The sequence below is a fragment of the Tamandua tetradactyla genome, chromosome 1 (genome assembly GCF_023851605.1).
Source record: "Tamandua tetradactyla isolate mTamTet1 chromosome 1, mTamTet1.pri, whole genome shotgun sequence".
Taxonomy (NCBI): domain Eukaryota; kingdom Metazoa; phylum Chordata; class Mammalia; order Pilosa; family Myrmecophagidae; genus Tamandua; species Tamandua tetradactyla.
Genome location: NC_135327.1, coordinates 139,984,174 through 140,007,531, shown reverse-complemented (window position 1 = coordinate 140,007,531; position 23,358 = coordinate 139,984,174). Strand labels below are relative to the sequence as shown.

Here is a 23,358-nt window from a genome sequence, read left to right as displayed (position 1 = left end):
TATACAAGTATCTGTTTCAGACCTTGTTTTACTTTCTTTGTTTATATACCCAGAAGTGAAATTGCCAGGTCATGTGGTAATTCTAAATTTAACTTTTTGAGGATCCCCACATTGCCATCCATAGTGGGTGCACCATTTGACATTCCTACCAACAAGGCACCAAAGTTCTGGTTTTTCCACATCCTTTCTAACACTTATATCTTCTTGTACCTTCTGTTCATTTGGCTTTTCTTTTTTTTTTTTAACTTTTTATTTTGAAATACTTTCAAGTTTACAGGACAGTTACAAATATACTACAAACCTTATATACAGAACTCCAGCATGCTGCTGCTATTTCCTCAGATAATCAAATCCACTATTTTAATATTTTACCACATTTGCCATATAATTCTGCTTATCAGTATATTAGTACATCTCTCTATCTATCCGTCTGTTTATCAATCCATTTTCTGAACATTTGAGTGTAGTTTGTATATATCTTGCTCCTTGAATATTTAAAATTGCCATGTTCATTTCCTAAGAACAAGGATATTCACTTATGAAACCACTGCAGCTATCAAGTTCAAGAAATTTAACATTGATTTAAAGCTTATACTCTATGTTCTAATTTTATTGTATGTCCCCAAAATATCCTTTTGGGCCTTTCTGTTACACTATTAGATCCTATCCATGATCATGTATTTCATTTAACTGTTATTGCCTCTTTTGTAGCTCATTCTTTTTTTTTTTTTTTAATTGTGAGAGCATATACATAACATAAACTTTCCCCCCTCAACCACTTCCAATCATACCACTCAGGGTGTTAAATCATATTTAGACTATTGTGGTACCCTCACCACTTTCCATTACTAAAACTTCCCATTCTCCCCAAACACAGAAACCTTGCATCCCCATTCCCCCGGCCCTTCACTCCTGACATCCTGTGCTCTGATTTCTGTCTCTATGAGTTTACATATCTATGATATTTTCCTTGTAGTTACTATAGGTATTAAATTTAACATCCTAAATCTGTAACACTCTTATTTGCCCTGATAAAAACTTCAATATCATCTGCAAACTATGTTCCTGTACCCCTCCCTTCCCCTACATTTTGTAATTCTTGTCACAAATTACATGTTTATATAATGAGAATCCCAAACCACTTATTTATCATTATATTTTATGCATTTGCCTTTTGAATTCTGTAGGAAGTAAAATTTGGAGTTAAAAACCAAAAATATAATAGTATTGGCATTTACATTACCTATTTCAGCATTTTATGTCAGCCCACTGACCTCTTATTTTTTTTTGTCCAAGGTTCCTAATGAGAAATAAGCACTTAGTCTTATTGAAGCTCCCTTGTAGGTGACACATTGCTTCTCTCTTGTGGCTTTCAGAATTCTCTGTCTTTGGCATTTAACTGTTTGATTATTATTTCATGATCTGGGTCTTGTTGGGTTTATCCTGTTTAGCATTCATTGAGTTCTTGGATGTATATATTCATATCTTTTGCTAAATTTGGAGAGTTTCCAGTCATTATCTCTTTGAATATTCTGCTCCTTCAATATCCCACAATACATATATTGGTATACTTGATGGTATTCCACAGGTTCCTCAAGCTCTATTCACTTTTCTTCGTTCATTCTTCTTTCTGTTCCTTAGACTGGATTATTTCAATTATCTTATCTTCGTGTTCACTGATTCTCTCTTCAGCCAGCTCCAATCTGCTGCAGAACCCCACTACGAAATTTTAAATCTCTGTTACTCTGGTCTTCATCTCTGTTTGGGCCTTTTTTCATAATTTTCGTCTCTGTTGATATTCTTTTTGTGTTCATCTGTTGTTTTCCAGATTTCTTTTTGTTCTTTGTCCATGCTTTCCTTTAGTTTTTTGAGCATATTGAGAACCATTTTTAAAAAGTCTCTCTCTGGTATGTCCCAAATCTGGTGCTCCTCTTTGGTGATTTCTAATGCTTTACTCATCTCCTTTGCCTGGATCATCACTTCCTATTTCCTTGTATGTTTTGTAATCTTCTGATGAAGTCAGAACATTTTGATATTTTAAGGTGTTATCATTGGAATTTAGACCCTGAGGCATCTGTTCCTTAAGTGTGTATCTAGCTAGTATTATAACAAAACTTTCCTTGATTTCCAGGAGCTAAAAAAGAAGAAGAAGAAGAAGAAAAGTAGAAAACACCTTTCTTGGTCTTTGCTTATTGACCTGTGGAGTTTATCTATGTATTCAGTTTAGAAGATAGTTTTAGCCCAAAGTATAGAAGTTCTTTCTGCATGTGTCTTGTTTTAGACATGCATATGTGGCTCTAGGAATTCTTCCTTTTACACAGTTCTGAATGTTCCCTTTCCTCGGAAGCAGTTCCCTCATGCTCCTGGACACTGCACTGTATATCCAACAACCAGCAATCTCTTGCCTCAGGCAGCACGACTTGACTGTTCTCCCACAGAGTTTTGAAGTGAAGTTCCAAAAGCTGCCTTCTACATACAGTACTACTTCTTGGATGGTGAACCCCATTGGATGTCCTGCTTCAGTCCTTGGGCTGCCGTGGACCAGACTGGGCCAGACAAAAATGCTCCCAGTATGTGCATGAGGGTTATTCTGTTCCTTTCAGAAGTGGTCCCAAGAAACCATACTGGGAGCATGGTCTGGCTCTGTGATAAGCCAGTGAGGGGATGGGGCAGAGGCCAATCAGGGCATCACAAGTTCCTACCACTTTTAAGATACCTTTTTCTTGATTTGGCACTATAATCCTTTATAAATGGTTTGCGGCTTTGAGAAAGATATTTCTGCCAGTTCTTGCTGGTTGTTCAAACTCTGTAGGGGATGCAGCCCAGAAGCTTCTGACTCCATCATCTTGATTGGGTTGGAGTCCCAATTTGCCTTTTAAATTACAAATCCAAAGCTTCAGATCTAAATTTCATCCCTAGTTATCATTGCCTTCCAAATAGAAGGTCAGGCTTTCAATCAAGTTACAGAGTTCTCTCCCTTTTCCCCCATTTTAGCCAGGGTAGACTAGATCTTTACTGTTTTCTATGCATTCCATGCTTTTTCATCTATTTGACTTTAGACATGCAACTTTGTCTGCTTGTGTAGCCCTTTTCCCTCTTATTTTATTTTACCTAGCCATCTCCTGCATGATCTTTAAGACTTAGATTAGGCATTAGACGTGACTTTTTTTGAGAATCCTCTTATAACCCTCCAATTTAATTATGTGTACTTCCTATGTGTTTTATGTCATAACACTTAGCACAGGGAGTTTTAATTATTTCTTTATTTGTTCTGTCTTTTCCTCTAAACTGAGACAGGACAGGAATAGGAAACTATGTCTTGTCTGTTTTTTACACAACAACTATCTTAAGATGGACCTGCCTTAATATTTAACTTCAGATATTTTATATTCCTGATGATTTCCCCTAGAGTTCTACTTAACCAGTACATGAAGTCCTGTCCTGGAGTTACGTGTGCCCAATAAATAACATCCTAATATATTTGAGCTATGTCAGTAATCTCAGCGGAAATCTCTAGCAACATTTCTCTTGCTCGTAGTACTTCATTATATGATCCAAAAGTATAAGAGAAGTGTAAGAGAAGTATGTTTTCTCCCTGTATCTTCTACACCTTCACTTGAAGCGAGCAGAGAAAAAAAGGTGCTTATACCTCCTCTATGGCTATAGAGGAGGAGCCACTACCTTAAGGGCTGAGACCATGGAAGGGGAATGGCCATTGTGAAGCCAACCAGAAGGAAGGAAAGAGAGAGAGAGAGAGGAAGAAATGGATACCGCCTCTCCTTTTTTTAATGTCCCTTATTGGAAGAATTCCATAGAAGTTCACAACTTCCTATTAAGATGTAGAAAATATAGTTTGCAAGCTCCAGCTTTAGCATTAAAGAGAAAGGTGGTCATAAGGCTAAGAGAGAACAGATAAATAACTAACACACTGACTATAAAATCTTAATTTCTTTAAGATTCTTTAAGATTTTATAAAGTTCTCCTTTGTACTTAAAACATTGGTTCTCTTACGTGGCCTTTGTCCTCCTTCCTTCCTCCTACTCTACCTTTTAAAAAAGATAGCTTTCATACTATCGTTTCCCAATGTTAGGCTCACATTTACCGTATTCAAAGCATTCTATCTCATTTAAACCCCATAGTACCTATATCTTGTTTTATTGTACAGAAGAATAAACCAAGGCTCAAAGTTAAGAAACTTGATCTTCATATTAAATACAACAAAAGCCCTATACTTTTTAAAATTGCAGACTCTGTTATGAAATAATTAAGGAATATTATACAAATTCTAGGGTAATTCATAAAGATGACTGGCTGTTTTTTTCTTTTTAAGGAATGTTATTTTATTACTCAGGAATTTGTTTTTATCGTATAATTTAAGCATATTAGGAGATCAAGTGGTGTTTTAAGCTTAAAATCTTGGTACATTAGACCAGTACTTTTTCAGTTACAAGTGGCTGAAACCAAATGTAAACGGCTTTCCTTATGCTGGTCACATTCTTAGGTAGGTTCTTTCTAGTGAATGATGTGGCTGATTGGCCCCTGGTAATTTCATGTTTCCATAGTTTTTAGGTGTAATCCAGGAGAAATGTTTTCTTCAGACATCTATATTAGTCCTTGAAATAGACTCTGAATGTCCCTGCTTAGGTACATGCCTATCCTTTTATTATCCATTCTGCCCACAGTTATTAAGACTATGGCAAACCTAGATTACGTGTACATCCCTGAAGTGAGAGTGATAAAACAGATAAAGAAGGCAGCTTCTAAAGAGTGCTTATGTCCAGAAACTCTAAGGATACTGAAAGGGCAAAAATAAAATTTTCCCTTTACATGATATTCATAAACATGTTTTCCCTGGAAATTGTGCCCAAATAATAATAAAGTTACATTATTAATTTTAAGTAGCTGGACATCTATTATAACCTTTATAGATTTTTATAGCCCTGTTATACACTTATCATAGGATCTCCTTATTTGTAAAACAATGAAATAAGTGTTCTTTTGATTGTCTGTGTTTCTTTTAGTTTGCAAGCTGAATGTGATATACCAGAAAGGGAACAGCTTTTAAAAAGGGGAATTTATTAAGTTGCAGATTTACATATTCTAAGGCTGTGAAAATGTCCAAATTAAAGCAAGACTATAGAAACGTCCAATCTAAGGCATCCAGGAGAAGATACCCTGGTTCAAGAAGGCTGATGACGTTCAGGGTTTCTCTCTCAACTAGAAAGGCACATGGCAAACATGGTAACCTCTGCTAGCTTTCTCTCCAGGCTTCTTCTTTCATGAAGCTTTCCCAGGGGCCTTTTCCTTCTTCATCTCCAAAGGTCTCTGGCTGCATGGGCTCTCATGGTTCTCATACCTCTCTCATGCTTTTTACAAAAATGGTTCCAGAAGCAAACCCCACCTTGAATGGGTGGAGACATAACCATGGAAACCATCTAATCAAAAGTTACCACTCACAGTTGGGTGGGTCACATTTCCATGGAAACAATAAAAAAGATACCATCTGGCAATATTGAATGAAGATTAAAAGACATTGCTTTTCTGGGGTACACAACAGATTCAAACCGGTACAGTGTTCTTACCAAGAATGACCTTAAATTCTAGTTTGTGATTAGAATTCCATTCTTAAATTCTAATTGTGATTTCATTGTTGAAGTGTGTACTTTAGAAATTATGTTAGGTGTATTCAATAGTCCAAAAGATCTTTTCTAGAGTAATATTTTTAAACTCATTAAATTTAGAAAAATAATCTAACAAGGTACATTGTAAGAACAATTTTTACAGTTTTGAAGAAGTGACTATCCAGTGTATAATTAAACATATTTTTTTTTCCTTTTTGTAGTTGCTGCAATTGTATTGTTCTGTTCCGCTTCTAGCCCACATAGCGTACCTCTGACAGAAGTAACTGGGCCAATATGGCTGATGCTGCTCCTGGGAACTGTGCATTGCCAGATTGTTTCTACACGAACACCCAAACCTCCTCTAATTACAGGGGGCAAAAGAAGAAGGTATTGTCTGTTTAATAGTTATCTTTTTTTAGATTTCTGTGGAGTCCAAAATTGTTCTTGATTGCTCTTAACTTCATAGAATAAAATGTTATCTTGTAAAGTTGCTCTTTCAAAATAAAGCACCAAGCTTCAGAATCAGCTACCAAAAATGTTATTTCTCGTTATTCCAAGGCTATTTTGAGAACACGTGCCTGTTTGATTTGGTTTTGTGTGTGTGTGTGTGTGTGTGTGTGTATGTTTTTTTTTTTCCTTGATTCCTATTTCTAGTCACCTAATTGTGTAGGGGATATATGATAGCCGGAGTTGCCACTAATTCCCACTACTTTTGAAATCTTGGATTTCTAAGATGCTTTGGCAAAAACAAGAGACGAGAAGAAATTTCAGCTAAACCCTAAACCCTATTTATTAAATGCTATTTGAAGGTTTTAGTATGCCCTTGCATTAAGAAAACATAGTAAGTCTCACTGGCTGCTCATCATAATTTAGTTCCATTTTAAAGGATACTTTGGTACAGTTCCTCTTTTGAATATTGTTGCAAAGAGGTTGCAACATTTGCAATTTTTGAGTGTTGAAATTTTGGCATTTAAGCCCATTTTAAACTTTTTAAATGATAATACCTAACTTAGATAAATAACATTAGAATTAGATTATTATTCTAATCTGAATTTTCTTCTTTCTTCATTTGCAGAGAAGTGGTACTCAAATAGGGAATAAATGCTTTTGTAAATATCTCCAATGTGATCTTTAACCTAATGTCCACTGACCTATCAGAATGAGCAAGGAATAATACCTTAACATTTGTAGAAATTGGTCTTGAATATTCGCCATGATAATTTGTATTGCATTTTATCTAGTAGATCTGAATTTTATTATGTATTAAATTTCTTGTATTTGTGTACCAAAATTTTGAACATACTACAAAGAAAGTAGTTTTTACAATTTTAAGGTTACCTTCTATTCTTAATCTCTTCTGCTGAAGGAAATTAAGAAAAGCAGCCCATTTGGAAGTACATAGGGAAGGAGATGGTTCTAGTACCACAGATAATACACAAGAAGGAGCGGTTCAGAGCCACGGTACAAGCACCTCTTACAGTGTTGGCGCTGTCTTCAGAGATCTCTGGCATGCTGCTTTCTTTTTATCAGGGTTTGTATTTGTTTAAGTCTTATATGGCACAGAGATGCAATATCCTTTTACTGACACTTCCTCAGGTAATGAGTATTCATGACTTTAAATGTGACAGCCCCATTGCACATTTTATTTTGATAAATTAAAATACCATAATTATTGCTTTTTACTTTCTTTTCTTTGTATGTATGTTATATTATAAAATAGAAAATTATAATGCTATAAATAATGGAAAAATAGAGACCATAAAATTTACTTTGGGATATGTGTAACTATATCTACATGAGAATGAATTGATACCATCAAAATATATTTAATTAGGATTTCTTGATTTTAGTTCCTTTTATGATTTCTCAGGTACTGTTTTTCTTGTTACTGGTTTATTTATTTTTGTCATAGGTCAAAATTAGCTTTATTAATGTGTAATGTGAGTTCATGAATTTTTCCTTCTAAGTCCCTGTTCAGTCATCTGAAATTATTTGAAATAAACATATAGGCATTATTTTTAAAAGAATAAAATGTATACTGTAGTATGTAAGTTTTGTTTTGTACCCTTACTAAATAGGTAAATATAATTATAGCAAATTTCAAAAATCAATTTAATTCAATCTTGGATTATTATTTTGCATACTTAACTCAGAACATTTAAGTAATATGTTGTTCACCTACATATATATCTAGTAAACTTTGAAAAAGTTAAAAAGCTCTTATCGACATACTGAGCATAAACTGCTGAAAGTTACTAAATTAAATCAGTCACTTTTGTAACTCTACTAATTGTTTCATCAATTTGTGATTTGTACTCTTAAGATAAAATTTATCATGCGTTACACAGTTATTCAGTTATTTCTTGGGTGTATTTCATTGAGTGTATCTTTTTGGAAAATTTTCCAAAATTTTAATAGTTTTCTGTAACATGGCCTTGATTACATAGATTTCTCTGAATATTCCAACCACCTATTCTTCTTCAAGGGGGATATGTTTTGTTTTGTTTTTTCTTTTAACTTAGATTGGATTCTGTCTTCACCTTTCCCTTCATTAGTTTTTTTTTTAAATTAGTTCTCCTAACAGTAGACTGTAACAGTTTAATCACTGCAAAGTCAGTTTCATGAATATTTCTAAAGGCTTTCAGATAAGCAGTCATAAATAGTATAAAAGGTATGTTTTGCTTTCAGGGAATCATTTAGTTGTTTTGGTTGTCTAACATTGATACTGTATTATATAGCATTTAGAATCCCTCTGAACTAGTAGGTTGGATGTAGCCTTGGAAGTCCACCATTTTATATCTAATCTAATGAGGTCCAGACTTCAGTCTTCCTCCTGTTGGCTTTAGAATGACCATGGCCATGACTACCAGTCATTTTATTATATTGGCTAACTTACTTTACCCTTCCCCCTACCCAGTCATGAAAAATGTACATCTAAATGTTTTTAAATATGCACTATTTCAACAGTTTAAATTTGAGGACTGCTTTACCAGCATATAAATAAAATTGTTTTAAACATTAGGTACAAAAAGATTCTTTAATTAATGTTAATTTTAGACATTTTAAGCTAAGTTCTGAAATCCTGATGATGATGTGTTCTTTTACAGGCTTGATATGTCAGAAAGGGCTGAAACTGACATGTCAACTGAGTCTTCTTTAACTAAGTCATTCCTGGAGAAATAAATTGAAAATCTATGTACTTCTGTTAATTAATCTCAATTAACATAACCAGTGGTATACACAAGTATCTAAGCTTTATCTATGGTATCTTGATATTCTGCTAGATATTGGTATGAAAAACCAATCTATTAAAATCCTGTGTTTATAAGTCGAAATGGCTGTTTACCATCTCTAAGTACAATTTGCTCTCAAAATAATGATTTTTTTAAAATACAAGGCATAGTATTTGTCATTTGAAAAAAATTAAGAATTATTGTGAGAGAGTTTTATGAACCTGAGGAAATGAAACCAGAGTGTATCAATTTAAAAAGAGAAATCTATCATATTTCCTAAGGATTTAGTACTTTAATTTCAATGAATTATTTGTCTTTAACTAGCATAATTAGCTTTATTATGAAATCAAAAGACTGTTTTTGAAATCAAAAGACTGAATAGGAAGAATTACATTTTGATCATAGATCTCTTTGGCCTACCTATTTCAGAATTCAGATAGACCGTATCTAAATTTTCTGTCGTGTTCTTTAGAATTTGAATAACACAGTATTATTGAAAAACAGATAGCAAAGAGGAAATACTCTTGTAATTTCAGTAGCGAAAGTAGAGAAAATAACATATAAATTGACTTTGTGAATTAGAGGCAGATACCAGAATAAAACCAGGTGGTATGTTAACTTATATGCCCAACTGATCTACCTATAAGGTTTCTGTTCCATTTAGCTTCAGAATTTGTTGTGTCTAATTCTAAAGTGCAAGTTAAATATTTAGTAAATTGGTTTCTTCACAGAATAGAGTATACTGCATGTTTTAGATTAAAGTGGTATGTAGCCTCACCAGAAATTTTTGGTACAAGGATTAAAATTTGACTTTTGCTTACTATAGTTTATTTGTTTATTTTTGTTGTTGTTTTATTTTTTGTTTTTATAGTTCATTAGTTTAAATAGTTCAATCATTCAAGCTATAAACTGAGTAGAGCTCTGTTGCCTTTCCCAGACAAGGATGGAAAGGATTTAAATGCCAATATGTTCCAGATTTTTTAAGCATATCTAATAGGCTATAGCTAGATAATGCATTAAATTTGTTAGATTCACTGCATTAGAATTGAACTGATCCTGGAAAGAATACAGGTACCAAAAATGAACCTAATTCCATATGTTCCTTTCAAGAGGATGCTCAGGGAAACAGGGGGGCCCAGAGGTTTTTGAGAGGCTACACTAGTATGTGACCAAGGTGTACATGTAGCTTCAGATAACAGTGATGCTCATATATAAGACCCTGTGTCATTTTCTTATATTTGAGATTTTTTGCATTCTGCCTTTCTATCTGCTCCCTTTCTCCTCTCCTGCCTCACCCTGCCCCCCCCACCTTGATTCCTAACCTTGTGGAAGTGAAATCAAGACTAAAAACTCCAAAACATATTCTAAAACAAGAGTTATCTGCTACTGATAACTTTCCCCCAGCAACTCCTTTATGTCCTTTAATCCTGAAAGTCTGATCTTTAATCTTGGATCAGTTTATGTACTTCTGGATATTTCTGAGAGTAGTAATAAATACATACATCTTTTCTTTTTTTTCTATGGCATATAGAATGCCATGTGTGTTCTTAATTTCCTGACTAAGTTTTTAACATAGAAATGCAGAAGTTTTCACAGTTTGATAGAGTGGGTTTGACATTTTATGAGCTAGCAAATCCTTTAGAAATTGTATTAACTTGTTTGTTAAAGTTTTCAATTTGAAAAACATCCAATTTTATTATTTATCTATGGTATAGATTGTACATTTATTTGCATCCTTCAGCAAACACCAAAATTAATATTGCAAAAATATGTCAGTTTATGATATTGTGATGGAATCAATATTTTGCATCTGGAAAGAACATGTTTTAGGGGGTCCAGAGGGTAAAGTGTGAAGATTTGAAGCTGTATGTACTCCAGAAAATATCATGGTCTTTTAATCCATTCCTGTGGATGTAGACCTACTGTGGGTGGGGCCTTTCAATTACGTTATTTCGATTGAGATGTGACCCACCTCATTCAAGGTGGGTCTTGATCCTCTTATTTGAGTCCCTTATAAGAGGATAAAAGGCCCCACAGAAGCTAGGAGAGATAAAAACTAAAAAACACAAACACCCAGAAGTTTAGAGGAGTGTATTTGCTAAATACTGCCAGAGTACAATATTCCAAAAAATGTAATGTTCTAAAAAGGAAATTTATTAAGTTATAAGTTTATAGTTCTAAGGCCATAAAAAACTTAGCAAGCTTACTTAAAATTAGGCCTAAGAGTCACCCCAAGAGAACCTCTTCTGTTGTTCAGATGTGGCCTCTCTCTCCAGCCAGCACAACAAACAAACTCAGCACCCTCCCCCTGTCTAGGTGGGACATGACTCCCATGGGTGTGGACCTTCCTGGCAACGTGGGATAGAAATCCTAGAATGAGCTGAAACTCAGCATCAAGGGATTGAGAAAACCTTCTTGACCAAAAGGGAGAAGAGTGAAATGAGACAAAATAAAGTGTCAGTGGCTGAGAGATTCCAAACAGAGTCGAGAGGTTATCCTGGAGGTTATTCTTACGCTTTAAATAGATATCACCTTGTTAGTCAAGATGTAACGGAGAGGCTGAAGGGAACTGCCTGAAAATGTAGAGCTGTGTGCCAGTAGCCATTTTCTTGAAGATGATTGTATAATGATATAGCTTTCACAATGTGACTGTGTGATTGTGAAAACCTTGTGTCTGATGCTCCTTTTATCTACCTTATCAACAGATGAGTAAAACATATGGAACAAAGATAAATAATAGGGGGAACAAATGTTAAAATAAATTTAGATTGAAATGCTAGTGGTCAGTGAAAGGGAGGGGTAAGTGTATGGTATATATGAATTTTTTCTTTTTATTGCTTTTTTGAATAGATGCAAATGTTCCAAGAAATGATCATGATGTTGAATATGCAACTATGTGATGATATTGTGAATTACTGATCATATATGGAGAACGGAATGATCAAAAGTTAAAAATGTTTGCGTTTGGTGTTTTTTGGTATTTTAAAAAAAAATTTTTTTAAATGACCAAACTTAGGCATCTAGAGAAAGAGACCTTAAGTCAAGAAAGGCCAATGTCTGTCACATTGGAAGGCACATGGCTGGCATCTGCTGGTTCTTGTTCCCGGTTCTGTTGCTCCACCTTCTAATGGCACTGGTTTCCTCTCTAAATGTCTGTGGGGCTTCATTTAGCTCCTCTGGGTCACAACTCTGGTTCTGGCATGCTTAACATCTCATGCAAAGGACACGGCAACGTCTGCTCTCTCTGTCAGCACCCCAAGCATCTCCAGATGTTATCTTTGTCAGCTCTGAAGCAACCTTTCTCTAAGCGTCTGAGCCTCCTCCAAAATGTTTCCCCTTATAAAGGACTTACGTAAACTAATCAAGATCCAACTTGAATGGGCAGACTCAGATTTCTATCTAATCAAAGAGTTACACCCCACAATTAAGTGGGTCAATCTCAGTGGAAACAATCTAATCAATGGTTTCCACCCTACAATGTTGAATCAGGAAAAGGACATGGCTTTTCTATGGTACATGACAGCTTCAAACCAGCACAGGAAGCCACTGAAGCCAGAAGCTGGAAGCAACAAAACTTGGGAAAGAAGAACCAGCAGATGTCGCCATATGCCTTGCTATCTGACAGAGAAGCCCAAACTTGCCAGTGGCCAGTTTTCAGGGAGGAAGTATCATCCTGTTGATTCCTTAATTTGAACATTTTCACAGCCTTAGATCTGTAAAGTTGTAAGCTAAAAAATCCCTCTTGTTAAAGGCCAGTCCATTTCTGGTATATTCCATTATATACCAGAATTATGTATTGCTCATCAGCTTAAGCAAACCAAAACGGTATATTACATTACTTGATTTTCTTATATTGAATCATACTTGCATACCTGGAATAAATCCAACTTGATCATGGTGTGTAATTCTTCTAATGTACTGTTTGGATTTGGTTTGGTAGTATTTTGTTGAAGATATTTTTATCTGTATTTATAAGGGAAACTTCTGTCATTTTCTTTTCTTGTAATCTCATCTGGCTTTTGTATGAAGGTGATGTTGGACTCATAGAATAATTTAGGGTGTCTTCCCTCATTTTTTCAAAGAGTTTTAGCAGGATTGGTGTTAATTCTTCTTGGAATATTTGATAAAATTCTGCTCTGACGCCATCTGGTTCTAGGCTTTTCTTTGTTAGGAGGTTTTCGATTATGAATTTAGTCTCTTTACTTGTATTGATCTGTCGAGATCTTCTGTTTCTTCTTGAGTCAGTGTAGGTAGTCTTGTTTTCCTAGTTATTTTTCAGTTTCATTTAGGTTATCTAGTTGTGAGTGTACAGTTGTTCAGGTATCCTTTTATAGTCCTTTTTATTTTAGGGAGGTAGTAGTAATATCCCCTATTTCATTTCTGATTTTCCCTGCTTGTGTCCTCTGCCAGTTTAGCTAAAGTTTTGTCAATTTTATTGATCTTGCAAAAAATTGACTTTTGGTTTTGTTGATTCTCTATTTCATTTCTCTCTACCTCTAATTTTTGTTATTTTCTTCTTTTTGTTCTCTTGTGCTTTTTTTCCCCCTAATTCTTCCAATTTTGAAGTCAGATCTATTATCTATTGTCCTTTCCTTTCAACCTGTAGAACTTCCTTTAACACCCTTTTTAGGGTCAGTCTAATGGTGATGAACTTCTTCAATTTTGCTTCTCTGGGAATGTTTTAATTTCGCTCTCATATTTGAAAGACAATTTTACCAGATAATAGAATTCTTGGCTGGCAATTTTTTACTTTCAAAATGTTATCTCACTGCCTTCTTACCTCCATGGTTTGCAATGATAAATCAGCACAAAATTTTATTGAGATTCTTTTATATGTATGTCGTTTCTCTCTTGTGGTTTTCAAAATTTTCTCTTTATTTTTGGCATTCAATAGATTGATTATAATACATTGTGATGTGGGTGATTTCAATTGTCTTGCCTTCATGTTCACTGATACTTTCTTCAGCCAGCTCCAGTCTATGATTGAACCCCTCTAAGGAATTTTTAATTTCTATTACAGGGGTCTTGGTCTCTGTTTGCTTCCTTTTCATAATTTTCATCCTATTTATATTCTCTTTGTGTTCATATACTGTTTTCCAGATTTCCTTTAGTTCTTTGTCCATGTTTTTCTTAATCTCTTTGAGCATATTTAAGACTATTTTTTAAAAGTCTTTCTCTGATATGTCCTAGGCCTGATCGTCCTCATTGATAGTTTTATTTTCTCCTTTGCCTGGACCAACACTTTCTGTTTCTTTGTATGTTTTGTAATTTTCTCCTGAAGCCTGGACATTTTGGTATTTTAATGTGTTATCATTGGAATTTAGACTCTGAGACTTCTGTTTCCTAAGCTTACATCCAGCTTGAATTATGTCAGACCTTATCTTGATTGCCAGGAGCTAACAATAAATAAATAAATAAAATGTTTAGTTCAAAGCATAGAGGCCTCTCTGATCCTTTCTGCACATGTGTCTTGTCTTGGGCATACATGTATGGCCCTGGAAATTCTCTCATTTACACAATTCTTAATGTCCCCTATTCTCTAGGTAAGATTCCTCATGGTCCTGGGTACTACACTGTATATCCTACAACCAGCAGTCCCTTTCTCCAGGCAGCATGACTTGACTGCTTCCCCACAGCATTCTGTAGGAGAGTTCCATTTGCTGCCTTCTACATACACAGCCAGTTCTGTGCACTAGACAGATTAGCCAAACATACATGTTCCCTGTATGTCCATGAGGTTTGCTCTGCTCCCTCCCAAACTGGGACCGGGTATCCATACTATTACATGGGACAGCTCCTCATTAAGCTAGTGAGAGTTGGCAGTCAATTAAACCTCTTTGTGTTTTCAGATTTCTTATTTCAAAAAAAAAAAAATTCAAAACAGGTGAGTTCTAAGGTCCTGCCCATTTCTAAAAGACAGATTCCACTAGAACTGATTAACTGTAGTATTAAAGATTATGTTTTTCTCTCTATATTTTTTATTGTATACTGTATGGTAGGGGGTCACATTTCATTCTTTTTCCATGTGAGTGCCCTGTTATTGTAGCACCATTTGTTGAATTTTTTGTGGGGGGTGGGAAGTGCAAGCGGGGAAGTACATGGGCCGGGAACGAACTCAGTTCTCCTCATGGAAAGTGAGGATTCTACCACTCAACTACCCTAGTACCCCCTTTATATTTTTAAACACCACATCTAGAATAGAAGTTCAATAAGGTTTACTTTGACATATTACACTTTTTTTTAACCTACTTGTAGACAATTGTGCTAGTTTCATTTTCCTTTTTTTTGTAAATACTGATACCTTGAGGGAAAATTCAAGGGGGATTATTTAAATATAACTAAGTATAATTGTTTATTAACAAAGTTTTATGATAAAGTTAATCTACATTGGCCACATTTTAATTTTGTGTGGGACCTAAATTATATTCTACTAACCGTTTCTTTTGAATAGCCATTCTTTCACTCACTTCAGTCTCTGAAAAGGAGTCCTCAAGCATTGCCTACTAGCCAAAATATGTCTTATTATTTTTCATGTTGTTCTTTATGGACTTAGAAAAATTTATTCTTATAAATGAATATCCTCAATTTACCAATTTCAGATACATTACTGTTAGTGTGTGTGTGTGTGTGTGTGTGTGTATATATATATATATATATATACATGTGTATATACATACATAAAAATCTCTGATGAATTCATATAAGTGTATAATTATATGCTAACAGTTAAGTATTTGGGTAGTGTATTAAAACTAAGTTAAACTACTAATTGCTACTTAACCTGATAATTACTGAGATAGATTTCTAAAACATAACATTCCTAACCAGCATGATACTCAATGGAGAGAGACTGAAAGCTTTCCCCCTAAGATTGGGAACAAGACAAGGATGCCCTCTGTCACCACTATTATTCAACATTGTACTAGAAGTTCTAGCTAGAGCAATCAGGCAGGACAAAGAAGTAAAATGCATCCAAATGTGGAAAGGAAGAAGTAAAACATTTCATTATTTGAAGATGACATGAAACTGTACTGGGAAAATCCTAAGAAATCTACAACAAAGTTACTTGAGCTAATAAATTCAGCAAGGTGGCAGAATATAAAATTAATGTGCAAAATGACATCCAGGGGTGAAAGTCTCTCTGGCGGTATGGGAGATGACTACCAGGGATGAGTCTGGCCCTGGCACCATGGGAACAACAATTCTGTCCTGACCAAAAGGGGAAAAAGACATGTGACAAATTATCAGTGACTGAGAAAGTTCAAAGAGTTGAGAGGCTACTCTAGAGGTCACTCTTATACAAGTTTCAGTTAGACATTGCTACTTATCATAACTTGCCAAACCCCAACCAAAATCATTTCAGCCAATCCTAAAGAACTCCTAGGGCAATATATAAAATTCTATGAAGGTTCCATGTACTGGGGTAACTTTTGAGAGACCTACAACCTCCAGATGGGTCCCTGGACCAGAAAAGTTCTGAAACCTAGAGGGCCCAGCCTCTCCAGAATATCAGCTAGTTCCATCTCCCTGCCTCATATTATTGACAGCCCCTTCCAACATGAAAAAGTTAGAATGGTCATAGCCCAAACACCCCAAAAGAGTGGGAGAAAGATCAAAGGTGATGGTGGAGTTTTACAGAGAAGGCAAGGTTTAACAAATGAATATGACTGCTGAATCACTAAATTGATACTTCTTTTAGTCTCCAGTAATCTTAGAGCGGCTATAAGTAAAAACCTAAAATTGCGGAATTGTAACCCAAACCAAACTCTGAAATCTGTTCTACAACTAATTATTGTGCTGTGCTTCAAAATTTATAGCTTTTTTTGTTTCACAGAAAAGAAAAAAGTTGATTGTGATGATAAAAAAAATATGTATTCCTTCTAGCTTCTTATATTCTGGAGCAGCTAGAAGGAAAAATCTGAGATGATGGTATGGTAACCCATGACAGACTTTGGGATCTTTCCTGTAATTACTTGTTGAAAAGTGCTTTGAAAACTATTGCTTTTGTTCTTTCTTTGCTTTGTATATATGTTACATTATACAATAAAAAAGTTAAAATGAAAAAAAAATTAATGTGCAAAAATCAGTAATGTTTCTATACACAAGCAATGACCTAACTGAGGGGTATGTATATTTTGATACCAACACTTACAGGTTCAGTTTTGTATGCATGGAGCCAACCCCTATCTACAGCTCACGCCATTGCCCAACCAAGGTGGCTTACAATGGGAAAAAATTGATTAAAACAATTTTATAACAAACTTTTTACCTTTTCTGTAGACCTTTTTTTTGCTGTTCTCATTGTAAAAGGCAGTATGGCTGGTCTGTACTCGGACTTTGAATACATTTCTTCTGTATCCTGGAATAAAAAATAATAACATTCCGAAACATGTTATTAACCATAGTAAAATGAGTTCTATTTTGATTCTCGACCTTGCACAGAGACCAGGTAATTTTGACTAAGAATTTTTTGAAAAGTTAGGGTATATCTTCTAGAATTGTTAGACCCCAAAACCTATAAAAATAGAACATTGTCGCATGCTTATTTTACCTGATAGATATTATATTTCTAAATTATTTATTGTAAAATAAGAATAGCCAATTAAAATTCTGAGAAAAAACTACCTGGTTTCATTAGTGACAGATCATAATTTCTATCAGAAATCCAGCCAAAGTAAGCTAAGTTCATATACTTTTGCATATTTTTGTTTGTAGATCAAAGAAAGCAAAGAATTCAATTGATAAATCAACTGAGACTGACAATGGCTATGTTTCCCTTGATGGGAAAAAGACTCTTAAAAACAGTGAAGATGGAGTACAAAATCATGAACCTCGATGTGAAACCATTCGATCAGAAGATGCAGTCTGGAACATAGGAACACTGAGGAACATCCCCAGCAAAGTAAGTACAATATTTAAAAAGAGTGTCCTTGTGTGATTTTACAGTAGCTAATATGAAGTTATAGTAGTTGCCCTTGAAGTACATATTGTTTTCACAGTTTATTCTTGAGCCTTACAGAGCATACTGATGAAACTGAAAATCAAGTGAAGTATTATGATTAAGCTTAATTGCCAAAATATCTTGACTCCTTATGAATTGATTGATGGCTCTAATTTTTCCAAAATATTAAAGCACTTTATAATTTACAGTTAATATTTGCTAAACCTTTTCTTCGACATTTCCATATATATATATATATATATATATATATATATATATATATATATAAGAATATGCATTAAATAGAACATCCAAATTATTCTGTCTAGAAGCTGAACTAGAACCTAGCTTAATGTTCTCTATTAAAAATTATTGCCCTGGGCGGGCGATGGTCGCTCAGTGACAGAGTTCTCGCCTGCCATGCCGGAGACCCAGGTTTGATTCCTGGTGCCTGCCCATGCGAAAAAAAAAAAAAAATTACTGCCCTGTATTTCCTATATTCATTACCTTTGGTGTCAACACATCTGTTTTGTTTATTTTTTTAATCTGAAAGCACTTCTTATTGAAGACATATGTGTTAAAGACAACAGTTATTTGTTTAGTTTTCCAAAATAGCGAGATCCTGGGTTTATTGTAACGAAGTCTAATATCTTCTCTTTACTTGCTTAATTTTTCTTATTTAATAATTTATCTTTAAGCTGTTACAACCAAAAGCATGATTAAATTAAAAGATGCTATCTGTTACATTTAACAGTATGAGCACAAATATTTTGTGCTGAGGTAAATAAATAGAAGTGGTTTCTCTAACTTTGACTGACATATTTGTGACTTTGTGACAGTACATATATTTTCAGTACCAATAGGTCTAGGACCACATGGGTTTTTCAGTGCAATTTAATCCCTTACTCTGTTTTAGATTTTTCAAGCTTTTAGCTTTCTGGTAGTGTAAATCTTTCATTACTGTTACAACTCAGTATATCTGAGTCTTTTGTTAAACTTTCAAACACATTTTCAGGTATGTATTACCTACTAAAGTGTATGAGAGGATCATGAAAACATCAATCAAACTTATGCTCTGGAGTGTCTCAGTTTCAGGGTTTCTGAAATCCTGATGTCTTACAAATTGATATGTACACAAAATATAACATATCCTGCCATCCACTACCTCCTGCCTCATAAGACATTATTAAATCAGGGGTGGTTATTTTATAACTGATGACATCTCTGAATTGCGAGGATACTCTAATTAGTTCATCTCAGATGCCTGGATCACTTCTGTTCTTTTAACTTCTTTTAATTGATCTGTGTTCTGTTTCTCATCTCGTCTGTGCTTCTTAATTTTGTAAGTTGCTTCATATCATTTTCTGGAAAGAAATTTTATGAAACGATATTTGACAAAAGGCTGTTGAACTATTTTATTCCTTTCAAAATTCAAGTAAAAGTTTAGACATTGGGTTAAAAAACTTTTTTCAGAAAATCAGGTAATATTAATCAATAACTTTGAGGTATTTGAAGGTATTTTTGGAGATGTGTTTGTGTGTGTATGTATATATATATGCATAATTTAAAATTTTGCAGTTTTAAAAGTACTAAGTAAGCCAGAAATTACTTACAATCTTCTTCATTTACTCCCAATTTAGGATATCCAAAGGCCAGTAACAAATGTCTCTGATGAAGTTTCCAGTGAGGAAGGTCCTGAAACAGGATACCCATTACGCCGTCATGTCGACAGGACTTCTGAAAGTATTCTTCGAAATAGAAAGTCACATCATTATAAGAAACATTGCCCTAATGAGGTATATACTTTGGCCTTACAAATATTCATACAAACTCTGTTATACGTACTTATAAATTTGCAACATCTTTCAAAAATTGAATGTAATTTTTGAAATAACAAATGTTTTCCATCACTATCAACATTTGTTGTTGTGATATGATCTGAATTTCTAGAATACAAATTTTAGATTTATATATTGTACAAACACTGATAAATAGCCACATATTTGCACTCATTTTTTGCATTATCTCTAAAGATTCATCATTCAGTTTGTTTACTTTTAAAGAAGACCATCCTTAAGAGACAATCTGTGAACTCCTGTCTTAGTCATTTCAATAATTTGAAAAGCTTTGTAACTTACTGATTACAGCAAAGGTCTTATTCTAAGTTACTTCCTTCATATTGCTGTCACCAGTTATTAAGTTCCCAGCACTATAAAGTTCAATTATTTTTCCATCTTTGATTCTGTTTTTCTTTATTGATTTTTGTTCTACTCTGTACCCTTTTCCAACCTTATTACATTCCTTCAGTTTAAAACTATTTAAATATAAAAAGAATTTCATTCAATTGTATCTTCAGTTTTTATTCAGAGAACAGAATATTTCATTATCTGGCTTTAAGGCTAATTAATTGTTCTTTATGTTACTTTTTTATAAACATTATCTTCTAGTCCTTTTGGAGTACTTTGGAATTTTTTTCTTACTGATTTAGGGTTAATCTTCTGAAAAATAAAAAATTATGCCTTGCTGTTATATGAATGCTTTCAGGCTATTAAGATTAGAGGAGTTACTTGTTCTTTGTCTGCTCTTCTCTGTGTTTTATCTCTAGTTTAATCTTTCTGGTGAATGTTCTGTGTTTTTTTCACTCAGTGATTGCCATTAGACAGACAATTATTTGGCTTTAGAGGTAGTTTTCTCACCCTGTGATCTTTGCTCTTCTTGGTCTGCAGCTGTATTTTGAACTATTGAGTTCTGGAGCGGCAGAACAGTATTCTACTCTTCTTAACTGTTAAATATGTTGCTTAAGGTCTTCTAACTTTCAAGAAAAGTAACACTATTAATTAGCTAATAGGCATTGGTTGTTTTAAATCTTTTTTAGTGATTTAAAAGATTATATAAAAATAAAATCTAATCTTCCAATTCTTCATCTGTAACGTTGGGAACATTGGACTGGAAAATATTTAAAAAGTGCATTTGGGTCCAAAATTTTTGCACTAAGTCAAACCAACTTCAAAGTGCATAAAAAAGGGGGGGGGGGGGGAACTATCACAAAACCTCCTTTGAATAAAATTGAGATAGAATATTGCTATTGCTATTTTGCCTCTTTATTTATAATATAAATTACTATGTTCTCTTTAAATTACTTCTGGTATTTTGTGTTTGAGAGAGAGAGACACTGAAAAATTATTTGGGTAGGCATTTAGTGTATGAGTGGGGCTAATAGGCTTCACAGTGAAATGACTGGGCAGGGAGCCAAATTTTTATATCTGTAGATGTACTCTTTAGAGACATTTATTTAGTCTTTTAGGAAGAATTATTGAATCTTCTGGTGGATTGGGAGTGGTATATAAACACTGCTGTTTTGGTGTTAGGAGGACTTGGTAGGGATCTCGCCACAATTTGTACACTTTCACTTAATGCCCCTGTTTTTGCCATTTTCTTTTCTTTTTTTTTTTTTTTTTACATGGGCAGGCACCGGGAATCGAACCCGGGTCCTTGGGCATGGCAGGCAAGCACTCTTACCTGCTGAGCCACCGTGGCCTGCCCTGTTTTTGCCATTTTCTATTGTCTACTTCCAGTCTGTTTTTGGGAGGTGGGGGGAAAGAGGGGAATTACTTGATTATATGGGGCAGAGGAGGTATCCTGGGAGCTTGACAGCACCTTTTAAAGCATTTGTTGTCTTTTTTACTCTATCCTTCCTTATTTAACTCTGTAAGTATTTTTCTGTTTTTATTCCCTATTGTAAATTGGTTTCTTATCTAATGAAAGCGGCATTTGATAGGAAACATAATAAAAAATCCATGGACCTGGAGTCAGACTTAATATTTAAGAGACTTTGGGAAAATTATTTAATTTTTCTGAGTCTCATTTACTACATCTATACAATGGGGTGATAAGAAGACTGACCTTATCAGATTGTTAGGATTAAATAAGATTATGTGTAAATTACCTGGCATTTGTCGGGTAAATATCTCCACTTAATTTGATTATGTGTTCAGTTTTAGCTTTCTGTATAAAGAATTGAAATAAACAGAACAAACTATACTAAATATGGTTAGCTAGAAAGGTCTTCTATAATTTTTAATGTCCTGTTTTTAGGCTTTATTCAGCAATTTGTAGTGAAATTCAGAGTGAGTTTAATCAGCTAAATATTGCAGGTAAATTTTGTTTGAATTATATGCAATTATAGGCAATAAATTTTAGATATTACATTTGTAAAATGGCCCACTTATTAATCAGTATTTGGCAAAAATACAGATATTTTCTTAGCCCTGAAATCACCCATTAATTTCAGTTAAGTAATCATTAGGCCTTTAAACATGTTATGTTTATTTCTGTATCTGATTAGCAGGTCTGCATCAGAAATTAGTGATAGGTAAGAAGCTAGCTTTATCAAAAATTTCAAATTAGCAATTATTGAATACTTAACAATTTCTGGGCCTTGCTATCTAATGGAAACTGTTATGAAAACTACTTATGCTTCAACTACTCTAATTAATATTAGTGAGTCAGAAATATTTGGGAATTGTGTTTTATACAGCAAAAGTGCATTGATTTTTGCCCTATTTTCTTTTTGATATTTTGTATTCACCTGTTTTTTCTTTGTTCATATATCTGCATAAAAATGTCTTATTACTCTTCTCCCCCAAACAAACAGCCCTCTTTCCACAAGCACTCTATCAACAAACTAAATTTTTTCATGGTGCCCAATTCTAAATCAATATATTTATCATCAATAATGTACCTCATTCATTCAAGATATTTTGTTACTTGTGATAAGGATGGCAAAAAAAAATGTTTGTTTTGTCTTTTATGGACTTAAAGTGTTTTGAGACTTGGAATCTATTTGAGAATATTAAATACATGAACATTTAAATTATAGAATATTGTAGATGCTGGAAAGCAATGCACAATTTATTGTCAAAAGGATATATAACTAATAATTTAGTTCAGAGACGAAGATCATTTTAGGTAGAAGGCTTTAAATTAGCATTTATTGAGCACCTTCTTTATGCTAGTTTTGTATTAAAAACTACAGTAGCTAGTTTCATTTTCAGCCTTTCTTTAAGGTAGGTGATATCCTTTATCGGTAGATGAAGAAACTCAGAAAGAAGGTAAACCAGTTGATAAGGAGTGGTAATGGTATTTTTCTGTCACATTGATGAGTGGGTTTAAAAGGAGATTAGGATTAATAAGAGATGGGAACATAGTCAAAGGCTAGGTTAACAAAGATCAAGCCATGTTTAGGGACTAAAGGTCCCTAGAGGAGAAGATTATGGTTCCGAGAAGTAGAAGTCAAGGTCAAAAGGTTGCACAAGGTGAGAAGAAGGGCATGCTACCTGAAGGAATTTTAACTATATCCAGGAAAACAATAGGCAGCCACAGAAGGATTTTGGTTAAAGGAGTGAAAGAATAGCCACGTTTAAGGAAGATTAATCTGGAAAGAGGGGAAAGGCCTCTCAGGTAGGGGCCAGTTAGAAGCTTTTATAGTAATCGAGATATGGTTGAGAAAGTCTGAACTCTGGTAATAGCATTGGAAAGATAAAGGGATAGCTATGAAACATTT

General features: G+C 34.1%; 1 protein-coding gene across 7 annotated transcripts in view; it reads left to right on the top strand.

Annotated features, from left to right (window-relative positions):
- The window catches only part of PHTF2 (putative homeodomain transcription factor 2), a 166,669-nt gene that overhangs the window by 112,354 nt on the left and 30,957 nt on the right, over positions 1-23,358 (top strand). For 6 of the 7 annotated variants that reach the window (XM_077154722.1, XM_077154630.1, XM_077154309.1 and 3 more), the window contains 4 exons: positions 5,843-6,008; positions 6,988-7,152; positions 17,570-17,756; positions 19,436-19,591. In XM_077154722.1, coding sequence (XP_077010837.1) covers positions 5,843-6,008; positions 6,988-7,152; positions 17,570-17,756; positions 19,436-19,591 — 674 coding nt within the window. Of the gene's footprint in view, positions 1-4,968; positions 5,759-5,842; positions 6,009-6,987; positions 7,153-17,569; positions 17,757-19,435; positions 19,592-23,358 lie in introns of those variants that run through there. The other variant, XM_077154800.1, reaches the window with a different exon arrangement.